Source organism: Brachionichthys hirsutus, chromosome 7, assembly GCF_040956055.1.
Source record: "Brachionichthys hirsutus isolate HB-005 chromosome 7, CSIRO-AGI_Bhir_v1, whole genome shotgun sequence".
Lineage (NCBI taxonomy): Eukaryota > Metazoa > Chordata > Actinopteri > Lophiiformes > Brachionichthyidae > Brachionichthys > Brachionichthys hirsutus.
In genome coordinates this window covers 7,871,124-7,897,728 of record NC_090903.1, presented here as the reverse complement: position 1 = coordinate 7,897,728, position 26,605 = coordinate 7,871,124, and the positions used below count along the sequence as shown (strand labels likewise).

The 26,605-nt window shown below is 42.7% G+C and overlaps 1 protein-coding gene across 3 annotated transcripts in view; it reads right to left on the bottom strand.

The window, feature by feature from the left end:
* LOC137896249 (A-type potassium channel modulatory protein KCNIP2-like) overlaps positions 1–26,605 on the bottom strand; it is a 59,440-nt gene that overhangs the window by 8,372 nt on the left and 24,463 nt on the right. The window contains exon 1 of one of the 3 annotated variants that reach the window (XM_068741780.1): positions 23,570–23,657. The exons of the other annotated variants lie outside the window; for them this stretch is intronic. Coding sequence (XP_068597881.1) covers positions 23,570–23,657 — 88 coding nt within the window. Of the gene's footprint in view, positions 1–23,569; positions 23,658–26,605 lie in introns of those variants that run through there. 3 annotated transcript variants of the gene reach the window in all.

The following is a 26,605-nucleotide window of genomic DNA, read 5'->3' as shown; positions in this document are numbered from 1 at the left end:
CACACACACACACACACCTAGCTTGGAGGTGAAATCTGGCTATAACATATCGTGCATGTTCAATCCCCGGGGAATATTTGAGCTGCGATGCGAACATATATTAACATCCCATCTGGCACATCGTTATAAAACTGGATCTGAAACACTAAAAATGTCCAATTGAGAAGATTTAAATCATAAGGCTGGATTTCAGCTGGCAGGTAGATGTTTAACAGAAGACCCATTTGGATTGAAATTACTTGGGGGGGGGGGGGGGGGGGGGTCATTAGTCATTTTCAGCCTTTAAAACATAATGCTGACTTGGGATTTGTTGATGAAAATCACCATCCTGAATGATAAACCACAAATAGATAACAAACCCAGTCCCGGATGGGTGTGAACAAAGAGCCTCTTTGTTAAAGAAACAGTTTCTCCATTGTTGGTTTCCGTTGTTCAGTGAATAGGTCGCAGCGACTCCATTTTTCAGTGCCACAGTAAACTTGCATTACCTGACACACAAAAGATCCCAGTGAGCTCTGAGCAGTAAAACGTGCAGATTTAGAATTCTGTTCAGGACTCAGTTTATGGTTGAGATATAGGAAAGAAAATAACTTTTTTTTCTGTCTGTGTAGGTTCTCAGTCATCCAGGTTGAGGTAAAAACTTTTTCAATGTCATGTAGAAAATCAGATTAACACAAAATACTCGCTTGTCCTAAAAAGGTTGAAAGCAGGATCGTGATCATAGTCAAAAGAAGCTAACGTAGACGCTTGGTGGTAAATGACAAGAGAACATCTGCCTCACCAGTTACAGGCTGACATTTGCTCAGCTATGAAACCAATTAATAAAATCTTAATGAAATTTCTAGCTGCTAAAGGTCTTTGTCATTCAAACAACATACAGTTTTAGAGCATGGCAAAAAACTACAACAACTCCAAACTGTCTACAACAAATGAATCAGTCTATGTCACATCCTCCATCTATTTAATGAGCCTAAAAAAAAAAGAATTTGGAGCAGAATCTAAATATCAAAAGGCAAAACCACTCATCAAGATTAATTTACACTTAGGATTTGGTAGTGCTACAATGCACAGTCTGCCCGATATGCTCCTGAAAGAAAACAATGAAAGGCCGGACAGACAGACGGACAGACAGACGTATAGATGCCCAAATGCCCCAGTCATTTTTTTATCGGGATAAAAAAGTACATCCTTAAATAAGAAATGAATAGACATCAACAAATGTGGTAGGTGACAACAGTTAGCTTCAATGTCAATCTCTATTGAATACCTTTGAGTTATCAAAAGCAGGAAGTGAATGCTGAGCAGGAAAGTGAGCTGCAGTGCTGTTTATTATATGCATATTTATGTGTCTGTGAGCCTGCTAGTAGCTCGCTGCCAGAAAGAGGCAGGGAGATGGAAAAGGATGGAGAGGCATATGGGCAGGCTTGATCGGTCTCTTGTGGGAATAATCATTTCTCAGAATCGAAATGAGACCTTGAGCTCCAGGAGCGACTCAAGGTCTCAGAGCGGCCTCGAGAGGCTCTAAACCAATATAGCACGAGGGAAGGATTTTGCAGCCAAAGAGTGGAGCAGTCTGTTGGATTTTAGTAGTGATCGGCAGAGGGCGCCAGGCTTTGTGATTTTGAGCTCCATTACAGATTCTTTTTTAGAACAGGACATTGAAGTGTGACCAAAAATGTAATTTAACAGCGAGTCTCAAAGGGAAACAGCTGCATCGATGTAGGCTTGGCTCTCTGAGCGCTGTCGAGTCGACCATGGCAGTTAAATACAAAGGAAGCCTAGCAGGTTCTCTAATAGCTCTGAACAATCAGACAGTATCACAAATGGGTCTTTGTCATCATGTAATATGAGACGGCTGAATTGATGAATGAAAAGAACGCGATTAAGGAAAATGGTCATTAAAAAAATCAAATCAAAGCAGGTCATCTCGAAACTTAGATAAAGGATTTCACTCCTCTTTATGTTGCATTCATTTACAGAAATGATTGATTAAACAAGCTATAGTCTTAAAAATAGTGACACATTCAGGCCAGTAAATTCTCACGGCAGTCTGCAGTCAGTCAAATCAGGGATCAAAGTCTGATAGATTTAGGCTGGTTGTGTCTATTTGTCATTCTCTGGCATGCAGCATTAGGATATCTGTCATACACTGAGGCACAAATGTAAGATCAATATATTGCAAATAAAAATCCCTCCTGACCTTTGACTTGCTTCTAATAATAATTTTTAGCTCACATGCGCGCGCACACACACACACACCCTAACAGATTGCAATAAAATAATAAAACGATACCTGACTACCGGTAATTGAAATGTCTCCAGATTTAGATGTCTACCTGGGAAACTATTCCTCTAAACATTGTGTGTGTGTGTGTGTGTGTGTGTGTGCATGCATGCATGTGTGTGATTGCGTGTGAATACGTGCAGAAGGAGAAACAGAGCAGGTCATTGACAAATTGTGCTCAAAAGTGGCTTGCGTGTTTTCAATTAGATAAGTGAAACCCGAAATCAATTTGCGTAGACCATTAGCCTTTGATGATATTTTTAATCCTGCCATGCGGGACTAAAACAGATTCATTCTGCTGAGGCCCAGCCATTTCTGCACAAACTACAGTGAGCTACTAATGAAGAGTTTTCTTTAGGAAATGCAAAACAATCATACGAGGCAAAGGGATCAGATATATCTCTTTGGAGGAAACAAAACGTAATATTATACCTTTGTGTATGTGACCAGATACTATATTGATACTGAGATCAATAAGCGTGGCGCGTGATGATTGGTTAAAAATAAGTTTAAGTAGCATCTGATGGAGAAGAAGTTGGGGTGGTGCACATCAATATTTAGAATGGGTGAAGGTGTGGAAGCAGTTACATTCAATAAAGCTATCAAAGAAATGCCCTTATTTTGAAAGAGAAGCACTGTTCTTCAATGAAGATAACTTTAAACTAATCAGAAATACTCTGCTAATGTGGTAAATGACAATTGTAGCTGCAAATGTCTGGTTTTTGTGCAACATCCACAGAGGCCCATTTCACAGCAGAGGATGTCCCAAAACTTGTGGCCGCAGGTGTAACTGGACGACATTCATTAAATAAATAAAAAAGTAATAGTCTGTGTTTCCAAACTTAAGGGGGACAAACAATGGGTCTGTTTGAAGCCCAACAAACATTGAGGCTGAACCAAGGCTCAAATCCTATGACCTTGCTATGATCAACTGCATTTAAGCTTTTTGAAATGTCTTTGTTTCTGAGTGCTGTAAAGCGGTTGATCTTAAATGGGTTTGCATCGCTCACAAAAGTCCTCTAAGCTCGATTTCCATCAAATCATAAACACTCTGCTGTGTTCCCTGCAACGAGCCAAATCAGGTAAACATCCTGAGCGGGTCGATACTACAGAAAAGAGAAAACTTTCCAGCAGCCGATGGCGCGTCTCGGCTCTCTGAAGGCGCAGCTTAGTTGAATGATTTGTTTCTAAATAGACCGCTACAACAAATCGTAAGAGGGAATTAGTGTCCTTGCAAATGTATTACACTCTGACATAATCTTCCTGCCAACAATACAATTCAATTCAGGTCTATTTTTAGGCATCACTTTCTAAAAGCCCGGGTCTTCACCTTAAGCTTTATTTTACAGAGCCCCAACTAAACCTCAGATCAGATTCAGTGTTCAATACTTGTATTGGTCAGAAAAGTGTTCTGTTTTTTGATGTGTTAACTGTCAGCACTTTATGCGGACCTGCTGTTTCATTTTATTCTATAATTATTTGGAGATTGACAACAGAACACAGCAATACTCCCCCTGGTGGTCGAAACTAAATGTTGCAGGCAGCACTTGGGACAAGTCGCAAATACAGCAGAATGTCAACGGCTCGGACTGCATCTGTTAAAAACAATAAATGACTTTATAAAGTTATATATCAATCTTTTGATCTGCCATCTTAATGTAATGACTTAAAAAATGATTCATTATATTGATTAATTACAGATCAAAACCATTTAATCTCTCGAATGTTTTAATCTCTTGGCAGCAATAACTTTGCTACTGTTTCCTGTCTTACTTTGAAGATATTTCCATTGTCTTCTTGTCATTTGATTTGACCTTTTGTTTCCCCTGTCTCTTCTGGTTTGTCCCCTGTCCCTCTGTATCTTTGTACGCCCTGTCCCATGTTAGCTGATCATTATATCCTCCTTGCATTGTCCCATATTAACGTCTCTCCATTCATGTGTGACACTGTCTCATCTCCCTGTGTTTTTCATTTGCGTTTCCCCCTCTTTGTTTTAGTTTGCTGTTGCTTGTCACACGTCTCAAACAGCTTCCAGTTTTACCAGTGTTTGCTTGTAGGATTACTTCGCGCTGACTTTGGTCTGTCTTTGGATTTGGCTTCTGCCCTTTGATTTAAATCTGTGGTTTTTTTTGGACGATTTGAATTTCCTGTGCATCGATCGCCTGCCTATATTTGGACTCAGCCTGCTTGACCCTGTGTTGATACCGTTGCCTATTGTGGATGGCTCTGTGGTTTTTGACCCGGGTCAGTCAACTCGTCTCTATAGTGTCTTGGTTTCATGGCTGCAGATTGTTGGAGCATCTTCCACAGAAAGGAAAATATCAAAAAGCAGCTGAAACATTTTAAGCAGCTCACAGTAAAAAGGTCTTCAGACATAAAGCTGTTCAATGCAAATCTTCTAAACTTGAATAAGTTAACAGGGACGTGTTCTGCATTGTGAGTTCATTAGATGATTCTCAGATATGTGTCAGAAGAAGACCGGTTGAACGTTTTACTTTATCCAGAGCGCACCTGCCATGCGAATGCAACCGTCCTGCTCATATCCGCACACGCGCACACACACACACACGACTGCTAAAATATCAGAGGAAAAGAAAGCGACAGGCAGCGGAAGAAGAGGGGAGCAAAGGATTGAAACAGTTGTGTATTAAATATCGGCAGTCTGATCATTCTGTGTCTCAGGCTCTCAGCTTCTACAGCTGGCAAACATCAGGGGACAGAGCCGCAGACAAGGACGATAAGGACAGCCCCTTCAAAGTCACTGCATTGTTACACTTTACAAAGTTTACCACAACCAGGACACTTGTTGTCCAAACGTCTGATACAAAGTACAGTAGACTCAAAGTGGGTCAGATTGTTTTCTCGGGAGTATTTCAAAGTCTGCAGGGAGAGAGTTTGTTGGTCGAAACTCTTCTCAGCCCAGAACATCCCATCATACAACTATTCCATTTCCACCTCATAAACTTCTAAGGAACCTGCTCCAACCATTAGCCATTAGCTCTAAATCTGGTAAACATCCAGACAAGAGTGCACTTCACATGCACGTCACACGTACTGTATAAATCCTCTTCACTCACACAGACTGCGCCTTCACTTTCTGTGAGACATGCACACACGTTCACGCCTGCTGTGTTGTCGTTAATCAGAGGAAGATCAGCGACGCAGCTCATTAACGTAATGAGAGTCTCTCGGTCTCTTTAATTTATTTGTTTCACTGTGTCTCACCGACAAATGGCTAAGTAGGAGTCTGGAGGACGGGACAAAGGAGGACCTTTTAGCCAGAATCTGTTGGGATTCTCTTTTGTTTTTTCCAAACCTGACGTTCCCCATAGACACACAACATCCAACACCATAGTACACGTTTTCAGCTTATTTTTGTCATGCCTCAGTTAAAGGTAGAAAGAGATCTGTAAAAGCACGCACAACCGGTAACGCGCTACAAACTGCTGTCAAGTCGACACACATCAGCAGATCAATGTCTCTAGAGTACACTGCCACGAGCACCCAACACAAGACCTCTCTATTTTAGTAGAAAGGTCAAGCAGAAGGAAGGAACTGAGGAATTGATATGAAGTCAGGAAGAATTTAAATGTGAATGGAGTATAATTTTTCCCAGGGAGACGTGGATCAGCCGAGTAATCACAGAGTGGCATCCTTAGTATATTATACAAGGCATGCAAGCTTCTTTCCTAACAGAGCACACACATTCTCAAGGAGAGATGTGCATTTCCAATGTACATCACATGCCCTTAACATGCAGGTGGTTCTGGTCCAAAGTCCTTTTATCAAGCACACAATTCTGAGTATTACAGTTGTTCTACAATCTGGTCTACTCACACCGGAGCTGGTGAACAAACACACACACACACACACACTCACACACACATATCTGCCATTTTCCATGAAGAATGGCCGCAATATGCTGAGGAATGATGCCCTGGACGCTGTCCAACAGATGCATCAGGGATGCAGATTGTCTCTTATAGCAACTCCCAGAAGAGCCTACTAAAGCAGCTTCCTACACAACACAATGTTTTTAACTACAATGCATCTCTGTCTTTGATGGAGACTCCACATGAGAGTAGATCCTAAAAATGAGGGGAATATTCAAGACCCTGTCTAGTCCCAGAGTGTTCAGGACACGTTGGGAAATGAGCAGAAGGGGGGGGGGGGGGGTATAAGAGAAGAGATGGAGAATAGAAAGGAGATTGTAATTGAGGGGCTATCCCAATAAAACTTGAATCCTGATGACAGATCATCACGGGAAGCTTTCAATTAACTCTTCATCCACGAGCAGGTGCGTTTTGATGTGTTGCTAATGCTTCCTTCAGTATGTGTTTAAACTGCAAATGAAGGTGACATCTGGTTCACCACACTATAACGAGGGCACTCTGTCGCATCATGATAAACTTCATTAGGTAAATGAATTTGAAATGACTTTTTTGAAATGAATACTGTTCGTCGACTCACACTGGGCCTTAACTAGAAAACACATTGATCCGTGATCTGTAGCAAAGAGGGCGATCCATACGGTCTTTGTTGATACATATAAAGGCTATAAGCTAATGAGTGTACTTAAAATAAGACTGGCATTCCCTCAGTGAGACAAGTGCCTCCACACAGCACTCAGACCCACTCTGTCCATAGTGTTATCGATTAAAGGGTAAAAGCACACACCCCTGGGGCAGAGGGAGGCCTAACGCACAGCTAAAGTTACTCTCAGTGTGTGTGTGTGTGTGGTGATGGGGGGTCGGGTAGGGTTAGAGAGAGCGTGTGTTGCATGGTCTGCTGTTGCACTGGAAACCCAAACCCTTAGCTTGGACTGCTGCGGTCCGTTCAGAACCAGAGGGAACGGGCGATGCAGCTGAAAGTTTGAGCCCTCACACACTCATCCGCCCACACCACCACCATTAAAGCAACGGATCCCAGACTGAATCTCTTACCTTCCCCTCCCACTGGCTCGAACATCCCAAACTGCTCGAGGACTTTAATGAAAAGACCCATGACCACCAGCACAGCGATCACCTCCAAGCCCTCCAGAGTCAACATCTTGGTAGGCCGCCGTCTGTCATCGCCCGGCGCCGCTCCAACAAACTACGGCAGTCCAGACTGGGCCGGGCCCAGCAAGTCAAATCAGACCTGTGCAGTTTGTCCAACTTTAGCCGAGTTGTCCTCTGCCCACTTGTTTAATTTATCCACTTTGATCCAATGTTTTATTCTAACTTGAACTAAAAAAAAATCTAAATTAAATCAGTGAACTCCTCTCATCCCCGGCAGGAGGCCATACTGCCGGAGCTACACGCTGAAAAGTTTAAGGATTTGTCCTTTTCTCTCTCTTCTTTTCTTTCCCCATCAAGAGAGGGAAACTTGGAATGTGCGCCCGCCTGCTAGTCCTTTGGTGGTGGTTGTCCGAAGCAAGTGTTGTGAGGGGGAAAGAGAGAGAGAGGATGTGAGAGAGAGAGAGGGAGAGAGAGAGAACACAGACACAAAGAGAGCGAGTTTGGGGCAGAGGTATACCCTCGCTCTCAAGTGACATACCTCTATTGATTTGCCTAATGTGGTTTCCTTGGTAACTGGAGGCCAATGTTTAGTCTGGATTTAACTGGTGGAAAGAAACTATATTTATATTCATCTTAATTCTAGTTCCCTCTCAAATATGTATTGCAGCTAGAAAGCATTATGTCTGCTATATAGCCTGCATCGTCTGCCGCTTGATCATTAAATAATTAAATGAAGCGCTATCAGAGCTCGATGTGCAAAAGATTTTTGGTTTTAACTTCGTCCCGTGTCCCCAATGTGAGCGGACCATGAATGATTCCCAGGTGAGACTCGTAGTTTCATCTCTACCAGGTCAATCAGCAACTGTCCATTGCAAACAAACTTTTCGCTTTTATTCATGTGAAAACAACAATTGCATGCACCATTGACACTGTGAAGCTAAACCACCAGGAACAAGAAGAAAAACGACATTTTCGCTGGAGGCAGACTTGCTGCTCTTGGCCACTGAGAGCTCTGCCCCTCCCAGCACGGCTCCCAGTGAGGGTATCGCTTCACCTTACGGTACAAAAATAACAGAAATGGAAAATGATGTGATGTTCCCTCTTTGTATTCCTCTCCCCCGGTGCATCCCATTCGGGCGCTTTCTTTGGAGAGAGAAAAGGTTGAGAGAGGAGAGACAGCAGGGATTTGACAAATGTGCTGTGTCTGCATCCACTTCTGCCGTTTTTCCTCTTTGCTGACATTTCTTCTCCTGCAGCTGCAACTGGGCTATGCAGGAGCGTGGCTCATTACGGAGACGTCTGCCACATAAAAGCATCACCCAGGACCATATGGGTCCCCCTAATGTGTGCTCGCATTCACACACAATTGCATGTAAACCCACGTACACACACAAGTCAGACAAGGTGACGTCAGTCTGCTCACAAATGCTGTGAAGGCAAACGAACACTGTCCTACAGCGGCCCCTGTCCTCTCCGCTCTACAGCGGCAATCTACGCCGGCGCGCTTGAAGCTCAGCTCCAATTTCAGGCGTGGTAAATGTAAACAGAAAAATATTGAACCAAATACTCCCCCCAAAAAAGAGACAGTGTGAGAGAGAGAGAGAGAGAGAGAGAGAGAGAGAAATCTGAGCCAGACTTGTTGGATAAAAAGTTTCTGCCCACTTCTTATTTATTGAAGAGTTGTCATTTGAAGGGTGAAACAGTGACGAATAGGTAAGAGGACGCACGGCGGGCTGGCGCATGAGACACGGCGGCAGGGGGAGCATAATGAGACGTAAGAGAAGACGGACAGAAGAAGCAGACCAAGCAACAAAGGAAGGACAAAGCAGACAGGCTGAGTGACAGAGGTCGCATCCAGCTGTGTGCTCGTCTCCAAAGCTCAGAGGGAAGAAGCATCTATTCTTTATTACGCTCCAGCATCTCTCCCCTCCTGGAGGGTTCTTCGCCTCATTCTCGCTGTCACCACAGAAAACTGGACCAACAGGCGTGTCCTCCACACTTTTAGTATTGTTTTTTTTTTGTACCTTATTCACTCCTCTAATTGTTATTGAATTTACATAAACAAGAAGAACACATTAACAATTCAAAGATGACTTTCTTTTAACAGAGAAGGGCAACTGTCTGCCCGAAGGTCTGCAGTCCAGAAAGTCAACGCCACAGGTCCATGTCTCGACTAACGAGAAGAAACTTTGATCAGATCAGCCTCGGCAGAGCAACAGGACGATTTGTTCCAAAATGATTTTCAAAATAAAACATTTCAGTCTCCAGTGAATGTGAAGCACAATGATGCCACAAGTCATTTGGAGGGTATATGCTAAAGCCTTTATACTTTTACGTGGAACTCATTTCAAATGGTTTGTGTTGTGTTTTGCGTAATGTCTGAAGGGAAGAACAGAAAATCATTTATATGGATACATTTAAAGAAAAACTCGAGATAATTAATAGACTATTTCAACAAGAAAAGGTGGAATGTGTAATTTTTATTGGAGTGAAATGAGAGCATGCAGAGAATTCTTGTATTTTCTGAACTTTGATTTAGATTTTATTTTGGCCTTTCCTTGTAAAATGTAGAACATAGAAAAGATCAAATAGTTGGACTGAATATGTGGGATAAAAATGTGGCACAAGTGAATAATGAATATTCACCATCCAGAGCAACAGAGCATGGCACAGAACTACTGTCAAGTATATAATGTGCGTTACAAAAAGATTTGCGTAAGACCTTGCTATTATATGGCTCAGTCCTTTTCCCCAAGCAGGATGATTTTCCTTTCCTTCGCTCCACCGATGCTCAGCTGTTTGCCCTGTTCGGGCTAATTATGTCCTTCACGAGCAGCAGCTCCACTGTCTACTAACTTGTCCTCTGTCTTTTTTCTCAGATACGACCTACAATACAAGACAATCATGTCATGCAGCTCTAAAAACAAAACACCCATCAGCTGACTTCCTTCCTTCCTTTCCTCTCACTTCTATCGATTTTTCCAAAATGTCTTCCTATACGGTGAGATGCTCCGAGATGTGAGCAGAGAAGCTATATCCAGTTGATTAATGGATAATGACAAGTGCATTGATCTATTGACTAATTTCTTAGGTGCTGTTCTCTCTGCATGTCAGACTTAAAGCTTCAGCAGAAGGTCTGAACCGATGAGCCGAAGTAACACAAACACTGCCGGCCGTGTCTAGCTGTATTGATCCTTAGCATGTCACAACACTTGGGATCAATGTACTAATTGAAGAGCATGACTATTGATCTCTGCTTTAATAAAGCCTGACCGAACATGAGAGAGAGAGCAACGCACAAAGACGTGCACTCATACAAAATCACAGACACGAGAGAGAGTGAGAGAGGAGGAAGGACAAAAACTTGTGATTACTGCGATTGCACTTTCCAGTCATAGCTGGCAATAAATCCAACTGACGCTGTGATGTCATCCAAGTTAAAAGGTTGATTTCTGACCAATCGTGTCATCTTTAGTCACACTTAGCCACAGAAAGAATCAATTCAGCTACCATACAGCATGGCAAAGGAGATGGTGGGACCAGAAAACTAGAGGAGTTCACATTTAGATCTGATGTAATCCTGACTGTACCAGAGTGGGACATCTAGTGGGCATAAAGGACAAAACCCAGCCCCAAAACCGACTGAAGGATCAATGACTTGCATTCTGAGGAGGGAGTCTAAATGTCTCCCTGATGCTTTGCTCCGTCTCTTATAACTTATCTTCAAATAAATATACATGAACATTGGTAATTTGTTAACTATACATCTCCTATATTATTGCCATTACACTGACATGCACTAAACATATAAAAGGCGTTAAAGCGTATTGACATTTGGTGCGCTGAGGTGCCAAATCAACACTCACCTCTTCTCGTGAGCAGCCAGTAAAACAATGGGAATATTAACATGAGGAGGAGTGCATAAAAACCTCCAGTTCCATCCTCAGCGGTGTTCTGCAGGACCCCGGAATTAAACACCAGCATGCCTAAAACAGGCGAGGGGGCCACTGCTCAGAGCATGTCGCTATATGTTCAGCCTGGTCCCCCCCTTCCTTCTGTGGGCGTATTCACACACATAGCAGTTTGTGTTTGGAGTCTAAATTAGTTACAGCTAATTTTGCAGAACTTAATATTGAGTACATTGCAGAATACGTACAACAAATAAATACGCTTGCATCAAACTAATTAACGACTTAACGGGTGCTTTGGTAAAATCCATAAGCTACCTAGCAGTCCCAACTGTACCAGCTGAAGCATTACGGTAATGCACCATGCTCCATCCCTATTTATTTTATACTTTAATATTTGTAAATGCAGGGCAATAGAGTATTTAAACTCCGTGTTGGTTCTTTTAGATGACTGCCAACACTGACATGAACCCATACACATGGACAAAGACACGTACCGCCTGTTGTGATAAGGTTGTTGTTTATCCCTCATGATCTTGCTGCTATTGTAAAGCTTCACCAAAATGCATCCTGCTATCAACTAACTATTCAGCTGGCCTGAATGAGGCCCTTCGTCTCATTCATTTATGTGTGCTTTGTGCAATGACAGCACGTCTCATGAACTAGAGCTCTTGCATAAGTTGCTGTTATGCCCCATGACAAGATACAATACATGTGCAGCCAGCGTGAACAGTAACACAGCTGTCTCGCCGTCCAGAGATACCAGGATAAGGATTTGGAAAGTTTCCATTTTTCAACTCTGCAAAGTAACAAGAGTGCTCGAGTTGGAAATAAACTATATATTATTGATATCAGGAAAGAGAATAAAGTCCAACTGAATTTTTGCATTTCACAGTGCCGGTGAGCGGATGGGCAGAAACCATGTGGGAGAGAAGAAAGAGAATGCGAAAGAAGGTTGTGAGGAAGGAAAGACAGACCAACAGACCGCAAGAGGACAGGGAATTACCAAATAATACAGGAGTTATACTGCATGTAATAATTCAACAAAGACTGGTTCCTTCCTCCTTATGTGAAAAATAGAAAATGAGTGAGCTTGGGAGAAAGTCATGTTGCACAGAGGTGCTGAGAAAGTCATCTTCCTCCTGAGGAAGACGCTGAGGAGTCACTGGGCATTCAGTGCAACTTCAATCAGCCTCCACAGGAGGTCAGTGTAGATTAAAGTATTTACGTATACAGTGGTTTAAACATACACAGAGATTTAAATGGGCAGAAATTCTCACAGAGTTTCCTCAAAATGTATATTTGTTTTAGAATGTGACTTTCAAGCGTTGTTTCATTATCAACATTACTGATAACTGGATGGAGGGCTTTTTAGTTAGTAACATCAGCACATATAACCTGGCTTGCAGTCATGTGGGCCGGTGGACGGTGAAATGTGCTAATAAGTTAAGAGCCACAGGTTCACTCTGTAGAAGAGAGGAGAGGAGAGGAGTGAACGTTGTGATTATCTCCAAAAGCCAGGCTGTGTCAAATGCTCTATTGTGTTAAACCTGTCAACTGTCACCAGAGAGAGAGAGAGAGAGAGAGAGAGAGCATACAAAGCCACACACAACTTTCCCATCTCTTTTTTCTCAGCTCAGTAAAAATGACACAGACAGACTGCACTTCTTCTATTGCATTGTGGCTGGTGAATGTATTGATTCAGCATGTATGAAACACACTGTAATGCACACACACACACACGCACACACACACACACACACAGTTACGTTTCTGCCCTGCTGTCTCTGACATTACAAGACTTCGTGGACATGGCTAACCTCATTATAATGGCCGTGCAGGTTATGATGCCCATTAGCAAGCACACAAACACACAGAAATACGCATGCACTGAGACGAGAAGCATATTCTTCCAAGAGGATAATTGTTTGTAATACGTCCTGCTTTCTATCTTTGAGGTAAATATATTCTACTACCATTCGCCTAAGGAGATTTCTATTTCTGGGATGGATAAATCCACCTTTGCCTGCAGGACTACAACAATTCATATTCATAAACACAGATTGTTTTCTTGTTGTCTCAGCATGTGCGCTGCTCTCTTCCAGCATCAGCTGTGCTTTCTGAATTTCACTTTACCAGTAAAAAAAAAAAATCTGAAAGATTTCCCATGAGCAATGTCTCCATTAGTCCTTTTCTTATGAAAACTCTTCATAGCAGCTGCTCTATGCGGAGGCAGTATCGTAGGTACTACACGTTGGTTCACAGTGAATACTGTCCAGACCGACAAAGACAATTGGGCAAGTTGCAGAGTATTTCAATACTATGTTAGGATACACTGAGTTTTAAATTGTAGTAAACACCTCAGAGACAAACTCTTCCATACCTCAGAATCATTCCATCACTCTGACTCGCCAGTGTATAATAATTGATCTTTTGTTTGCTCTTTAAAGAGAAGTGAATTAAGATTTTAATTTCTACACTTGTTTTTGTCATAAAGTACATAAACAGTCATTTCCACAGTGCATTGTTATTGTTATTTGAGCGTAGCACACTTTCAATGTCTGCCACTTTGTTCAGTCTCCCTCAAGAACTTTAGAAGTCAAACACTTCAAACATGGCAGCTGGTAAATGAAACGCACCGTAGGTTAATTGGTCTGCGTATTCAGATGCAGACTTTCAGTCACCTTTGGCTTCATTCATCATTTGTCTTCTACTATATTTTCAAAAATACTATTTAAGACTATGCAAAAGTAATTGCTGAGCCGAGTTCCTTTTAAGGTGTGTGTGTATCTGTTCTTGAGAAAAAAGAATGCTGTTATTTAAAAATGTAAAACGGAGTTAATGAGTTAACCTGAAGTTCTAATTCATTTGAAATACACGGTAAAAGAGCAAATCCTCATGAAAACGGCTATTAACACACACACCTACACACACCCACACGAACCTAATAACACTTCTTTATTCACAAAGGTAGGCAGGAACATAGGTCATGATGTGTCACACAGCATGAAATGGGCCTCCAGGGCTATAAATAACTCTGGAGGCTGAGAGGAATCAGATTTGTAGAACTGGAGGTGGTAACTGATGAGATCACACATACCCCTTGTGCATGCCTGTGTGTTTGTGTGTGTGAGAAAGAGAGAGAGAAAGAGAGGAGGAAAGAGCCGAGTGTATATACATGCACGCACCCAAAAGGCTTGGAGTCAGACTGACATCATGCAGACTCTGAGACAGACAAGCTGACAAAACAGCAGGAAGTGATGATGATGATGATGATGATGATGAGAGGGTGGAACTGGTGCGATTAGCACACCAAAGAAGTAATGGCACAATTCTACATGTGTGCTCTGAGTATGTAGCCGTCTAATGACATCATTGTAAACTCCTGAGCATGACGGATCACCCCTGTGGTGTTTACTCTGTTCACATATGTTTGACTTTGACCACGGACACGATGGAAGATGATTGGAGCGACGCACAACAAACTAATTATTACTTCTGAAACTCCATTTCGTAAAGATTTTCCCACATTTTTGTTGTTTATATCTACCGTGTCTTTCGCTCGCTCTGCTTCAAGCAGCTTCCGGGAATAGCAGAAGCGCGTATAGCTGACGACACAGACAGGACAGCTTGTACCGAAACTTCGGAACAAGTGTTTTGATGGGCCATGATCGGATTATCAATCTGTATAAACCACCCTTCTCGATCAGAATAAAATCTTGATCGGATTGAGTTTACTTTACACTACTTCCCCTTCATTTCCTCTCTCCCCCTCTTCTCTTTCTCTGAGTAGCTGCAAATCTGTTAGGTAGACTCGAGGTCAGTGCCACAGTCTGTCAAGGTTGTCTCTGTCCAAGGTCTGGCACCTTCATGCCTGGATGGCTGAGTGGAACAGACAAGTCTGTCCCAGTCTGGGACCATCACACTTTTAGTGACTCTCCCAAATGGATTTGCGTTTCTTTTTTTTTTTTGGTTCTGATTCGCTGCTGTCTATTACAAAGAGTAAGATGTGGATAGAAAGAAAAAAGATGTGAATTGTTTTTGTTGGAACCTCACCAATATCTTTTTAAATGTAAAACTTCTAATTTGTTAGAGCTGAGAGAAATATTTTTTCAATGTCAATAATCATAGACAATTGCCTAAATGATTCAAGTAAACTAACTCTTCATCTTAAATGTTGACTTTGAGGATTTTAAGATATTTCTCACCATTTTCAAACAAATAAAAATCATCTGCTCCTTCTGCTCCCTTTATTACATTACCTCCTCTCTTCGGCTTCACTCGCCGGCTGCCTGACTGGGCCCAGTGCCTACCTGTCTACCGATCCTACCTACCTGCCCATAAGCCTGAAATGATCTTGTGTGTCTGCTTCATCCGGATGCACATCCTTCCTATACTGCTTTCCTCTCATCCAGCATTACATATTTAGTTAATTAGAATCGTGGTCATTTTGCTGTGTCAGAATACATGGAAATCAGCTTGAGCAGAAGCACAATGTGAAGATGGCTCCGTGTGACGACACACCTTGCTCTTACTTCATTAGATCATTTTGATTGCATACATTACAGACATGCATTAAAGAATGATTGCAGAAGAGAATTTGCTGATAATCTCTTTTTAAGATGTGCTCCTCCAAGCAGTCGCACATAATACCCACGAAAAGGATCTTTGCTATGAAAGTGAGGAGTCAGGTGTGCATGAAAGGTGTGCACACTGCGCATCCACACAAGTGTGGATGTCTCGGAGGAATTTAATAGCTATAGTTATCTAGATTTATTCACTGCTCTGATAGCTATAGTTAGCGGTAAATTGATCTACCTGCCAAAGAACTTGTCAACCGAGGATGTAAAATGCCCTTTCAGTTAGTTACATTGCCTTTAATAGGGGCTCACTGGAAAGAACTGATTAGAACATCTATTATTTATTAAAATACTACTAAAATGTCCACAGAAACCAAAATGAGGACATCATTAAGGCACAAATTAAAATGTCTGAATTTCAAATCACAGCTATAACTCTTTGTGTTTAAAGCATGTGTGTGTGCATGTGGGAGGCCTGTCCCCACATGCACGTACTGTCTAGTTGCATTACCATTTGCATGTGATGGCAGTGCTGGTCTGATCATGCATCTGTGTATATAAAGACACCATGTGAGCACAAGATGTGCAGTTGGAGCTTCACCAACTATCCATTTTCTACAACTGCGTATCCTTTGCACGCTTTCTGAGAGGGCTGGAGCCGATCCAAGCTGACGCTGGGTGACAGGTGGAGCACACCCTGGACAGGTCACCAGTTAATGACGGGGCCACAGCATGAACATTCATCATCCACGCTCACAGGGGAAGGACGGCTCCACACAGAGAAGCTTATTATATATAAGATAAATAAATATAGCATTGCCAGTAGTAACCATATTTACATTGAGCAGTACATTACCTCTACGTATTTTATTTTTAATTATGCTTACATACATATAATTTAAGTTAACAAACTGTTTTTAATAATTGCTTGATGAGTGGAAGGTTGAAAGAAATGTCACCTTGTGAGTGAAGCTGGCTTTCAGGATAGGATAGACTCTGTCGCTCTATCTATCTCTATAGATAGAGCGACACAGAGACAGGCATTCCGTTCATGTGATGCTCATGTTCTGTTCTGTGTTGGGTCCCGGTTCTTGTATTTGTTGTTCTCACACGTAAGGACACGAAATAACTACAAGGCTCTTCATGAAGTGAATCATTAAGATATATTACACCCCCTCAAGGAAAACTACCTTTAGTCTTGTAGAAAGACTTACATTCATGATAGCGCATGAGAAAATGCAGGTAGGAAAATGAAGAATCAAAGAGATGCACTTATTTGCACAATTGTTTCTGATGCACGTTTGCTCAGAAGTTAAAATTCTGTGTCCGTCTGTCCTACATAAACCAGAGAGATATGATCCGAAGGGCAACTGTGGACGTATTCTGAATTCAAGCCGAACTCCCCGTCAGGAAAGCTGTGCAAACATTTTACTTTACTTCCCCCTCTGCTTGTCTGAACATCGCATCTAATCTCTCTTTTCTCCTCTCTCCACCAGTCACACTTAGTTCTGCCCCCTCTACCCCCGACACTCAGACTGCTACTAATAGGGGTTTATTTTTAGCTCGTGTAAGGTGTGTGTGTGTGTGTGTGTATACACATGATGGATGGTGGTGATGTTTCACAGCTCTCTTGCAGGGGGAGGAAGGTGAGCAGCGATTGGGTGGAGGTGAAGGTGTAAGGGGGTGGGGAGTTGGGGGGGGGCTTAAGAAGCAGGATTTTAAGGACACAATGTTTCTGTACAGGAAGTTTGGAGCAGAAGGGTGTTGGCTGACAGGAAGAAAAAGATTAAAGCGTGATGGAGCAGAAAACTGGCCTCCAAGCAGCTGAAGGCCAACAGGCCACTCTGCACCAGATCATAGTGCTTCTGCAGAGAGATGGCAGGAGCAACCTGATGCACCCTACCATCCAATTAGAATGCGGCATGCACTGCTTCTTAGCCAACTGCCAAATTCAATCAGCTTCTGCTTTAGCACCTCGTCTTTGCTGCAAAATGTCTCAAGAAGACTTACACCTGTAACCTGGATTGAATCATGTCGGAAGTGGATATAAGAAGCCGGACTGAAACACTAATATAAACAAGACAGCGCCTGATGGGCAGAGTAAGCTGCAGCACCGACTCATTCGGCTTTGGGACGAAGTGAAATGTGAACAGCAGGAAGCAGATTAGAGGAAAGGCGCCAGAGAAAGCAAAGGATAATAAAGCAAGCAACAGAGACACAGAGGGATTATTCAGCATACGAGGAACAAACAAATAACTGCAAACCAACTGTCGCTTTTCCTTTAATAACTTGATCTGGAATGCCATTGCATGTGCATGAAATCACAAGATGGAACTTTTTAAATATAGATGTTTAAAGAGAAACTTTTTGCAGAGATTTTGACCCTGAACTTGCCCAGGTGTGTATTTTTAGCGCACATTCTTAAATCTCCTCTGTGAATGAACAAGCCGGCGGGGGTTGTCAACAATAAGGACAGAAAAGTGGCAAAAATAAATCTAATCTAATCATCTAACAAGAATCACTTCTCTGGCAACCAAATTAATATTCCTAGAGTTAGTGCAAGATGTGATAGGATCACCACTGTAAGATCTTTTCCCTTGATCATGTCACACAGTAGGTTTTCCAAATGGGAATAATAGGCCTAACAATAATAGTTGTCACAATTTATGCAGCCAAGTCTCAAATTAAGTGGAACAAAATCTCATTAATGAACCTGAAAGGGGAAAAAAAATCTCTTTACTCCTGCCCTGCTACCACGAGGCTCCGGGTCGGCTTCCTGCTGGGTTTTCATTTTTCCTGTTGTGTCTTCACTCCACAACAAATCACACAAGCAGGGAACTTGAGCCTGGAGTCAGTTTTCCTCATTGCAATGAAATATTCTCAAGAGCAACACAAAGTAATCCCTCGACAACGAATCAAGGTTTGTCTCTACGGGCAGACCCATGTTTTAAACAGTAAGTGTTAGGTTTCTGTTTAATGTTTGTTAGAGGCAAGAGGGAGGAAGCAGAACTGACCGTAATAAACTCTACAGGTGCTTGAACGAGATGCGATGAAAGGATTGAGATTTACTTCACCTCAGTTTAATCATAGGGGGGAACAACTGTGCAGCAGACACAATTTGAAAACATGAAGTGTTGGAACACAGTATGAAACCTGGTCTCCATAGTAAATCAGAATATTTTCATCCTAAAATGCAATAATGTGTAAAAGGTAGAAGTGTTTCACAGAAAGCCTCACATGTAAAGACGCCGAGGCTCAGAACAAGCACATTTTATTTGTAGATGAAAGGCTGATAACAGAATCTCTTTGACCCACAGCCAAGATTGTTCTGCAAAGAGAATCAGCTTCAAAGCACTAAAACGGAATACAGAATCCACATCATGTAAGACGCAGTCAGTCCCAATAGGTGTTTCATGTGAATATGTGACCAGGCTGGACAGGATTAGAAATAAGACAGTGAGAGAGACGGTGAATGTTAGACGTTTTGGAGACAAGGTCAGAGAGGCCAGACGATGGTTTGGACATGTCCAGAGGAGAGACAGGGACTAGATCGGTGGAAGGATGCTGAGGATGGAACTGCCAGGGAACAGGGCTAGAGGTCAACCCAGGAGAAGATACATGGACGTAGTGAGGGAGGACATGAGAGTGGCTGGTGTTGGGGATGGACGAGGCAAAGGACAGGGTGAAGTGGAGAAGGTTGATTTGCTGCGGCAAATCTATCTATCTATCTATCTATCTATCCATCCATCCATCCATCCATCCGTATCTGATTATATCATTGTTCTATATTAAGACCAGCGTGTCCTGCTGCTCATTACGAAGCTACCACAGAAACGAATCTTCAAACATGAAATATTGATATCAGACATCTATTACAAGATAAAGCCATTTACAAAGTAGGTAGTTCTGTGCAGATTCCCGAGTAGCTGTTGGGGCATAAAGGGTTGCTCGGGCATTTTAGGAGAGCAAATGAAACAGGTTCTCACTGTCGTGTGAATCGCTATCCTGCCATTTGTTATTGAGCTAAAATACAAGAACGCTTTTAGCAGTAAATGCTGTTTATCTGTAAATCTATTTAAACTGCACAGACATCTTGGTGAATGGGCCGCTAGTCATAAAGACAGCATGCATACCAGCTAAAATAGATTAGGTGGAAGAATACCCCGAATGCTAAATTATCTGATTAAACTAACCCACCCCTTCAAAAAGCTAACAGGAAGCCGTCTGACAACTTTGCACTGGTGATGCACTGATGGGGTGCCGTCTCCAGGACTGTGTGTGTGTGTGTGAGTGCGAGTGTGTGTGTGCCCAGTGTCTGGAAAGCAATCCCGTCACAGTTCTGGAATGGCCAGGTAAAAGCTTTCACCTCAATCCCATTGAAAATCTGTCAGATTGGAGTGAGTAAAAGAAAATTGTTCTTAACCTCCAGCAGCCCCCCCCCCACCCCCCACCCCCATCCCAGAGGTTGACATCCTGAGGTTGTGCCAATCAATGAGGAGAAACATGATAGTTGTAATGAATGGTGATGGGGACACTTCAATTAATTATTGTGTAGAATGTTGTAAAATGTTTAAATCCTGTGACTATACATCTTCATCATCCTCAGTTGACAGACACAGATGAAGATTGGTGGCTGCTTTTGTCTCTATTGTGCACTGTTTAAGAATCTGTAAGGACACACAATAGAGATACAGTAATGTGGCATTGATGAGGAAAAGGAGGTGACGCTGGATCAGGCAGCGACAGAAGAAGAAGGCTTGTGCTGTCAGCTCGGGCTGCTTATGCTTGATAAGAGCAGAGCTAAAGGACAGATCGATGGAGCTCACAGAGCCTCTATACAACCCGAGCCTGAGATAGTGTCAAGGTGTCATGATGCAACAGGACGAAGTGGATAGGGAAGAGAACGTGCGCACCACCTGAGTGTGTGTGTGTGTGTGTGTGTGTGTGCTTGAATGCGGCACACGAGTTCAACAGTACTGGAGCATTATTAATTCTACTGAAGCTAGTTCCATGATTGAAGTAAATTGTCCCAATGCTCTGTGGAATAGAAGGAGAAGACGGTAAAGGGGGGGTAAAGAAATAAACTAATCACCATAGAGAGTAGACGCGTGACTAGAAATGGTGGCCATCAGTAACGCACAAAGACAAACAAGCTATAACACGGAATGCCAAACCTAACTGTGTAGGTCTGTGGAGGAATAGGCAGGGGACTGGGATTATAGGCTGGGATTATAGGCAGATTCAATAGAACTAATTACAGACACGCACACATTTTGTGGTGTCAAGGTTCAGCAAGGGTATAAAATCTTTTTAATGAAACTTTAAGGTGGACTCGTTAGCCCAGGGCTTTGGCATGCTATTCTGTAAGCATAGGCTCCATCACTGTTGGGTTGTGATGGCGGAGTAAAGTCTGTCTCTCCATGCCTGACTTGATTGGCACATCGCTGTGGACCTTGGCCCAGCTGTAAATGCCACAATACCCAAACAGCAGCCTCTGAATGGTGCTGATGAAAACCCAATGCAGCACAGCTTTTATTCTGTTCAGTGCACTGAGGCAGTGCTCTCTCTCTCTCTCTCTCTCTCTCTCTCGCAGTCAACATACAGTCACAAGTCAGTAGTCATGGTAACTCCATTCTGAGTAAACGTAAGGATGTGTATATGCGCGTGCGCACACACACACACACAGTGTTTTTAATAAATACTGCATGGATGGAGCAGTGAAGGGGCTTTGAGACTGCATCTAGTTGGATGTCTGAACACTGAGCGGTTTTGGTTTGCAAGCAAAACGTCAAACTTCTCAGTTTACGAGTGTTTCCATTTCCTTATCAGACGTGTTAGATGTTTACGTATCGCTGCCTGAGAGTGAGTAAAAGTGAGGCACCCAACATACAGTATGTTCACAACATGAATTCATGTATTTTACATTACATTTTAATGAATATAAAAGTGTCGGGTGGATAGATAGATAGACTGTTCCTGTTACAGTTTCCCCCCTAAAGAGATTATCACAAATTTGTCTGGAACAGTATGAGATCCGGATTTAATTATAGGAGCTAACAATTATGTAAAGAAAGGGCAGACTCTCCGTCCAATCAATGAGGACTATTTCCCTGATGGTGGGTTCAACTCAAAACCATTATCATATAGTTGAGGAGGTACAAAAGGTTTTCTCTTTGCAAGTATCAAAACTGCTAAAATGAGTGACATGCCATTGGGATTGAAATTCAGTGATCCTAATGATCTAATTTACTGTGCCAGCGGTACTGAAGTTTAAGTCCACACAATAAAAAAAAAAAACTAAATGACTGAAATTGATCAGTTGAGGGAGGTAAATAAAGATAAGTGAAATTATTACTGACAGGATAGACCTTTTCCTTAATTGTGTTATTGGTTTAGATGAGAACCTGTACAGGACTTTGATAAACATTGTTCGGTTGAGTCGAGTTGAATATTAAAGGTACTCCCTTTTACAGACCAAGTTTATCTGCGTGATTTGACAGCTGGAACAGTGATGCATTTTTAAAGAGCCGAGGCGCTACCATTACCACGAATGGTGCGATGAGATCATTGAATGCAGCGCATCAACATGAAAAACACACACACATATTGTACATGTATACACACATAGACACACACATTGATTATTGTGCCTTCTCACACATGTCCAACTGCTGCTTTCAGAGTGTGAACCCGCTCAGCAGATGTCAAAATCACAGGCAATCACAAAAAGAAAAAAAAGCAAGTTGGCAATGAGCACTTCGGACGTCAAATTAGCATTCACACACTGCTCTGTTGACAAGGTCATCGACACAGATTCATCAGCACCTTCTCGGATCAGCTGCTGGGATTTACAAGAACGTCCTACTTTGTCTTGTTCAACGCAATGCGTGCCGCTGCTCAGTATTCCAAACAGGAAAAGGACAGAGGAGACTTGGTATAAAGCTTGTCAAAAGGGAATTTATAAGGGGGTGTTTCTGGCAGAGGGCAAATTTATTCAGCCAACACTAAGCTCAGAGCAATAAAGAGCGAGAGGAAATGAAACTATAATAACTTTAGTTTTAGTGCAGATTAGCATTACAAAGTTCTGTGTACTTGCACAGGGACAGCTAGAGAGGAGGGTGTGAGGAGGGGGGGGTCAAACAGAGAGTTGGATGAAGGGCTGGATGAAAGGCTGTGTGCCTTCCTCCCACTGAGACGTTCTCAATGGAGGAGGAACGCCACATGCTTCCGCAGGGCAGTCTGTCTGACTGCTACAGAAAGAGGAGAGGAGAGCACAACAGAGGAGGATTGTAATTATGCATAATGATCACTGATTGCTTTGTTATGAATAGGAATGGAGCAAAGTGGAAAAATACGCTCACGGACGTTCTGCACATTCATATACGGTACTGTAAATACGTCACGTGCGACTGAATGCGAAGCAGCAATGCCCCCCCCCCCCCCCTCTCTGGAGATGAACGAGAGCACCGCATATACAAACAAGGTGCACTCCATGGACAGACACACACACACACACACACACACACACACACACACACACACCCCTCCACTCAAGTGCACTCGCACTCTTTAAAAAATGTGCTGGCTTTTGATTTATGCAAATGAGGAGTGCATCTGCTCTGCTCCGTCATTCAGTTAGAAACAAAGTGACAGACTCTAAACTGTTGGAGCAAAAAACAGAAAGCCTCGACCACAAGCCGTGACAGTCAAGTCCCGGAGCCGATCGCCTCCGCCGCACGCACAATTCCACTGAAGACCCACTTCTCGGTGTTGGAGGTGGAAGTTTTGGTTGCCTACCTTGGGACAGCGTTCCCATGAGGAAGTGGTAGAAATAGCGAGCCACCTTTGTGAGCTGCCTCTTGCACCTTCTCCTGCAATGGCTCATCTCGGCGCCGCTTTGGTGGAGGTGGAGGTGACGATAGCGGTGGTGCCGTTAGTCGGACAGGATGCTGAGGGAAGCAGGCTCTCAAGGTAAGAGGGGAGGAACAAAGCACTGTAAGTGAGTGTGTGTGTGTGTGTGTGTGTGAGTGTGTGTGTGGAAGTCTGACTGCTGCCGCCTCTCTTTTCCTCCTCACTCACCCCCTTTTCTTCCCTCCCTCTGTCTCTCAGCTCCTCTCTCCACCTGTAGGGCGCTGGCTGTCAATCAGCTGCACTCACTCCTCCCCCGCCCCATAACGGTCTGAGAAGCCTCATCATGACCCCTCATTGGCTGAGAGCAGAGCGTGGTGGAAAATTAAGCAAACATGTGACTGTGTGTGTGTGAGAGAGAGAGAGAGAAAGAGAGAGAGAGTATACCACACGATAGTACAGTTTGATGCAGGTGACGTGATGGTATAGCTTTTCTCTAGCTGATGATGATGATGATGACGCTGATTTACTACTCTGGGATTAGCCAGCGTATCGAGTCGTGGAGTGAAGTGACAAAGGGCTCAAACCAAACCCATTATTTAGCATCACATGCCGTCCTTCTGTCTCTCTCTCACACTCAATCACTCATTCATTAGCCAGAGAGGAAAAACACGGAGAGGAGGTGCAGGGAAGGAGCAAAATGGGAAAGTGAAGAGACACCTAGAGAGGCGGAGATTGGGCTAAAAGGGGAATGCATAATACATCTCCCGACCTCTTGTTTTCAGTGAGGTAAAGTTTAAAGAGAAGAGCCTTGAGAGGAGAGAGAGGCTGCTCGACAAATAGCAGCAGCCGATGAAGAGCTTAATCGCCAGCAGCGTGGAGGGATGAGGGGAGGAGCTTTAGATTCCGTGGCACTGAGAAAGGTATTCGTCCAAAGTCGTCATCACTTTTTTTTCTGCCTCCTCACTAAAGATGCAAACACCCTCGCCTTGGTTTTCACGTTTCTACATCCCTTACTTCACCCTTTTATCTGCTGCCACTCCTCCTTTATCCCCCGATGCAGAATTAAAAGTTATTACTGTTACCACAGCAACACCAGACTCCATGGATTTTTCTGGAAGTCTGAGGGGCAGACGCACACACACACACACACACACACACACACGCACACACACCTGCACACACACTATAGGTCAAGGGGAAAAATCAATGCCCCGTCAGACAGATGCTACCTCTAAATGCTCTTGTTCCGTGCTCCTGTTGTCGTTTAGAAGTCAGAGTGGGGTCAGGACTGCTAACACGGAGCTCTTCTGGGCTCGTAAGAGTCAAATCCAGAGACCCTACAACCACCTGAAGAGCATGTGGGAGAGCAGATGAGGAAGACCATATAAGATCATATAAACATCACTGACTAAATAATTATTTTGAATTCTGGTTTCTGGGATCTGGGGTGCCTTGTAATTCTGGACAGGAATAAGTGATCCGTGAATAAAGGATTTCTCGCATCACTACCACCTTCACTGCCTACACATCCATTAGAGTTGTCAAGTTTTCAGTAGTAAAGTGTCAGGAACTTTCTCTAGAATGAATGTAAGAGCCGGGTACTATTGGAATTATTACTAATTGTCTGTCTCCTTTTAAAACTTCTGTCTCTCTTCTAACCAAAAATTTCCATTTAGTATCAAGATGCCATAAAAAAAATCAGACGGCATTAAACACTGCCTTGCTTACATGCCAAATGATCAAAGTTAAGGTAAAGGTTGTGTCCTGTTACATAAAGTATCAGCTGGCTTTAAATAACATTCTTGTGTTCTTCTTCTGACCTTCGACCCACAGCACAAAGTCGAAGAAACTATAGGTTGTCTGGGGAGGAAGAAGGTGGCATCACCCTGCTGTCATAATGCTGATAAAGGTCATCCAACTAATACAGGATAATACATTGATTTTAACTTAAGATGAATTCCATGACAAATTTTAATCTGAACCATACAAATAAAATAAAATAAAAACCTGACAGATAAATGTAGTGAAGTTAATACCTGGTTCTATAATATAACATTTAAAATGGGTACATATTCTCTCAAAATCATTAAATGATCATACTGAATTATCTCCAGCATCATTGCAGGCTTAACTTTCCATACGACTGTATATACAAAGAGAAACCTTTCTGTTGCCACACTGTGGAGAACCAAGTCGCCCACATTGAACGCACTGCAAACCAGGAATATTATCGTTGTTGCTGATGGGCGATTGGAGCTGAACGCTCCCTGCTGTCTCCATCATCCTGACAGTTTACTGTATTTCAGTCTCTGACAACAGCCTCTGAAATATTACATAAGCCATGGTCGGCTGCAAGAGCCGATGGCCATTAGAAAGGCTTGTTAGGACAGAAGGAACCACAGAATGAAAATTTATTGTTATGGCCGGACTAATTAATCAAATTTTGTTTTGAAATGACAAAATCGGGCGAAATAATCTGTGGATGATAGATTTTAATTTAATAATTTGGCATAGCTCGGAAATATAGGCAATCAATGGATGATAAGCACTTGAAAAGAAATGTCAGTGAAGCAAAAAAATTATATAATAATAATTTTGTTATGCACACACAAAGAACACTTTCATGTACACTGAAGGGCCCCCTGAAAAATGGAGCGTTACTATCATTACAATTAAAGAGAGAGCGCGCGCACACACGACAGATTGAGTGATCAGGGTAGCACAAAGGATCAGACTTGTGATGGTGGGAGCAAAAACACACCATGCCCATCACACAAATACACACACACACACAATTTAGCATTACCCACTTTGTCCTTAAAAGATGAACAAGTGCATAAATAAAGAATAATCAACATATATTTGAGAATGTAAAGGAATGTAAAGTACACGCAGGCCAGTGCGACAAACAGAATGAAATATTTAAACACTTCCACGGCCGTTAATTAATCTCAAGGATAAAACCTGTCTAAAGTTCAGCCA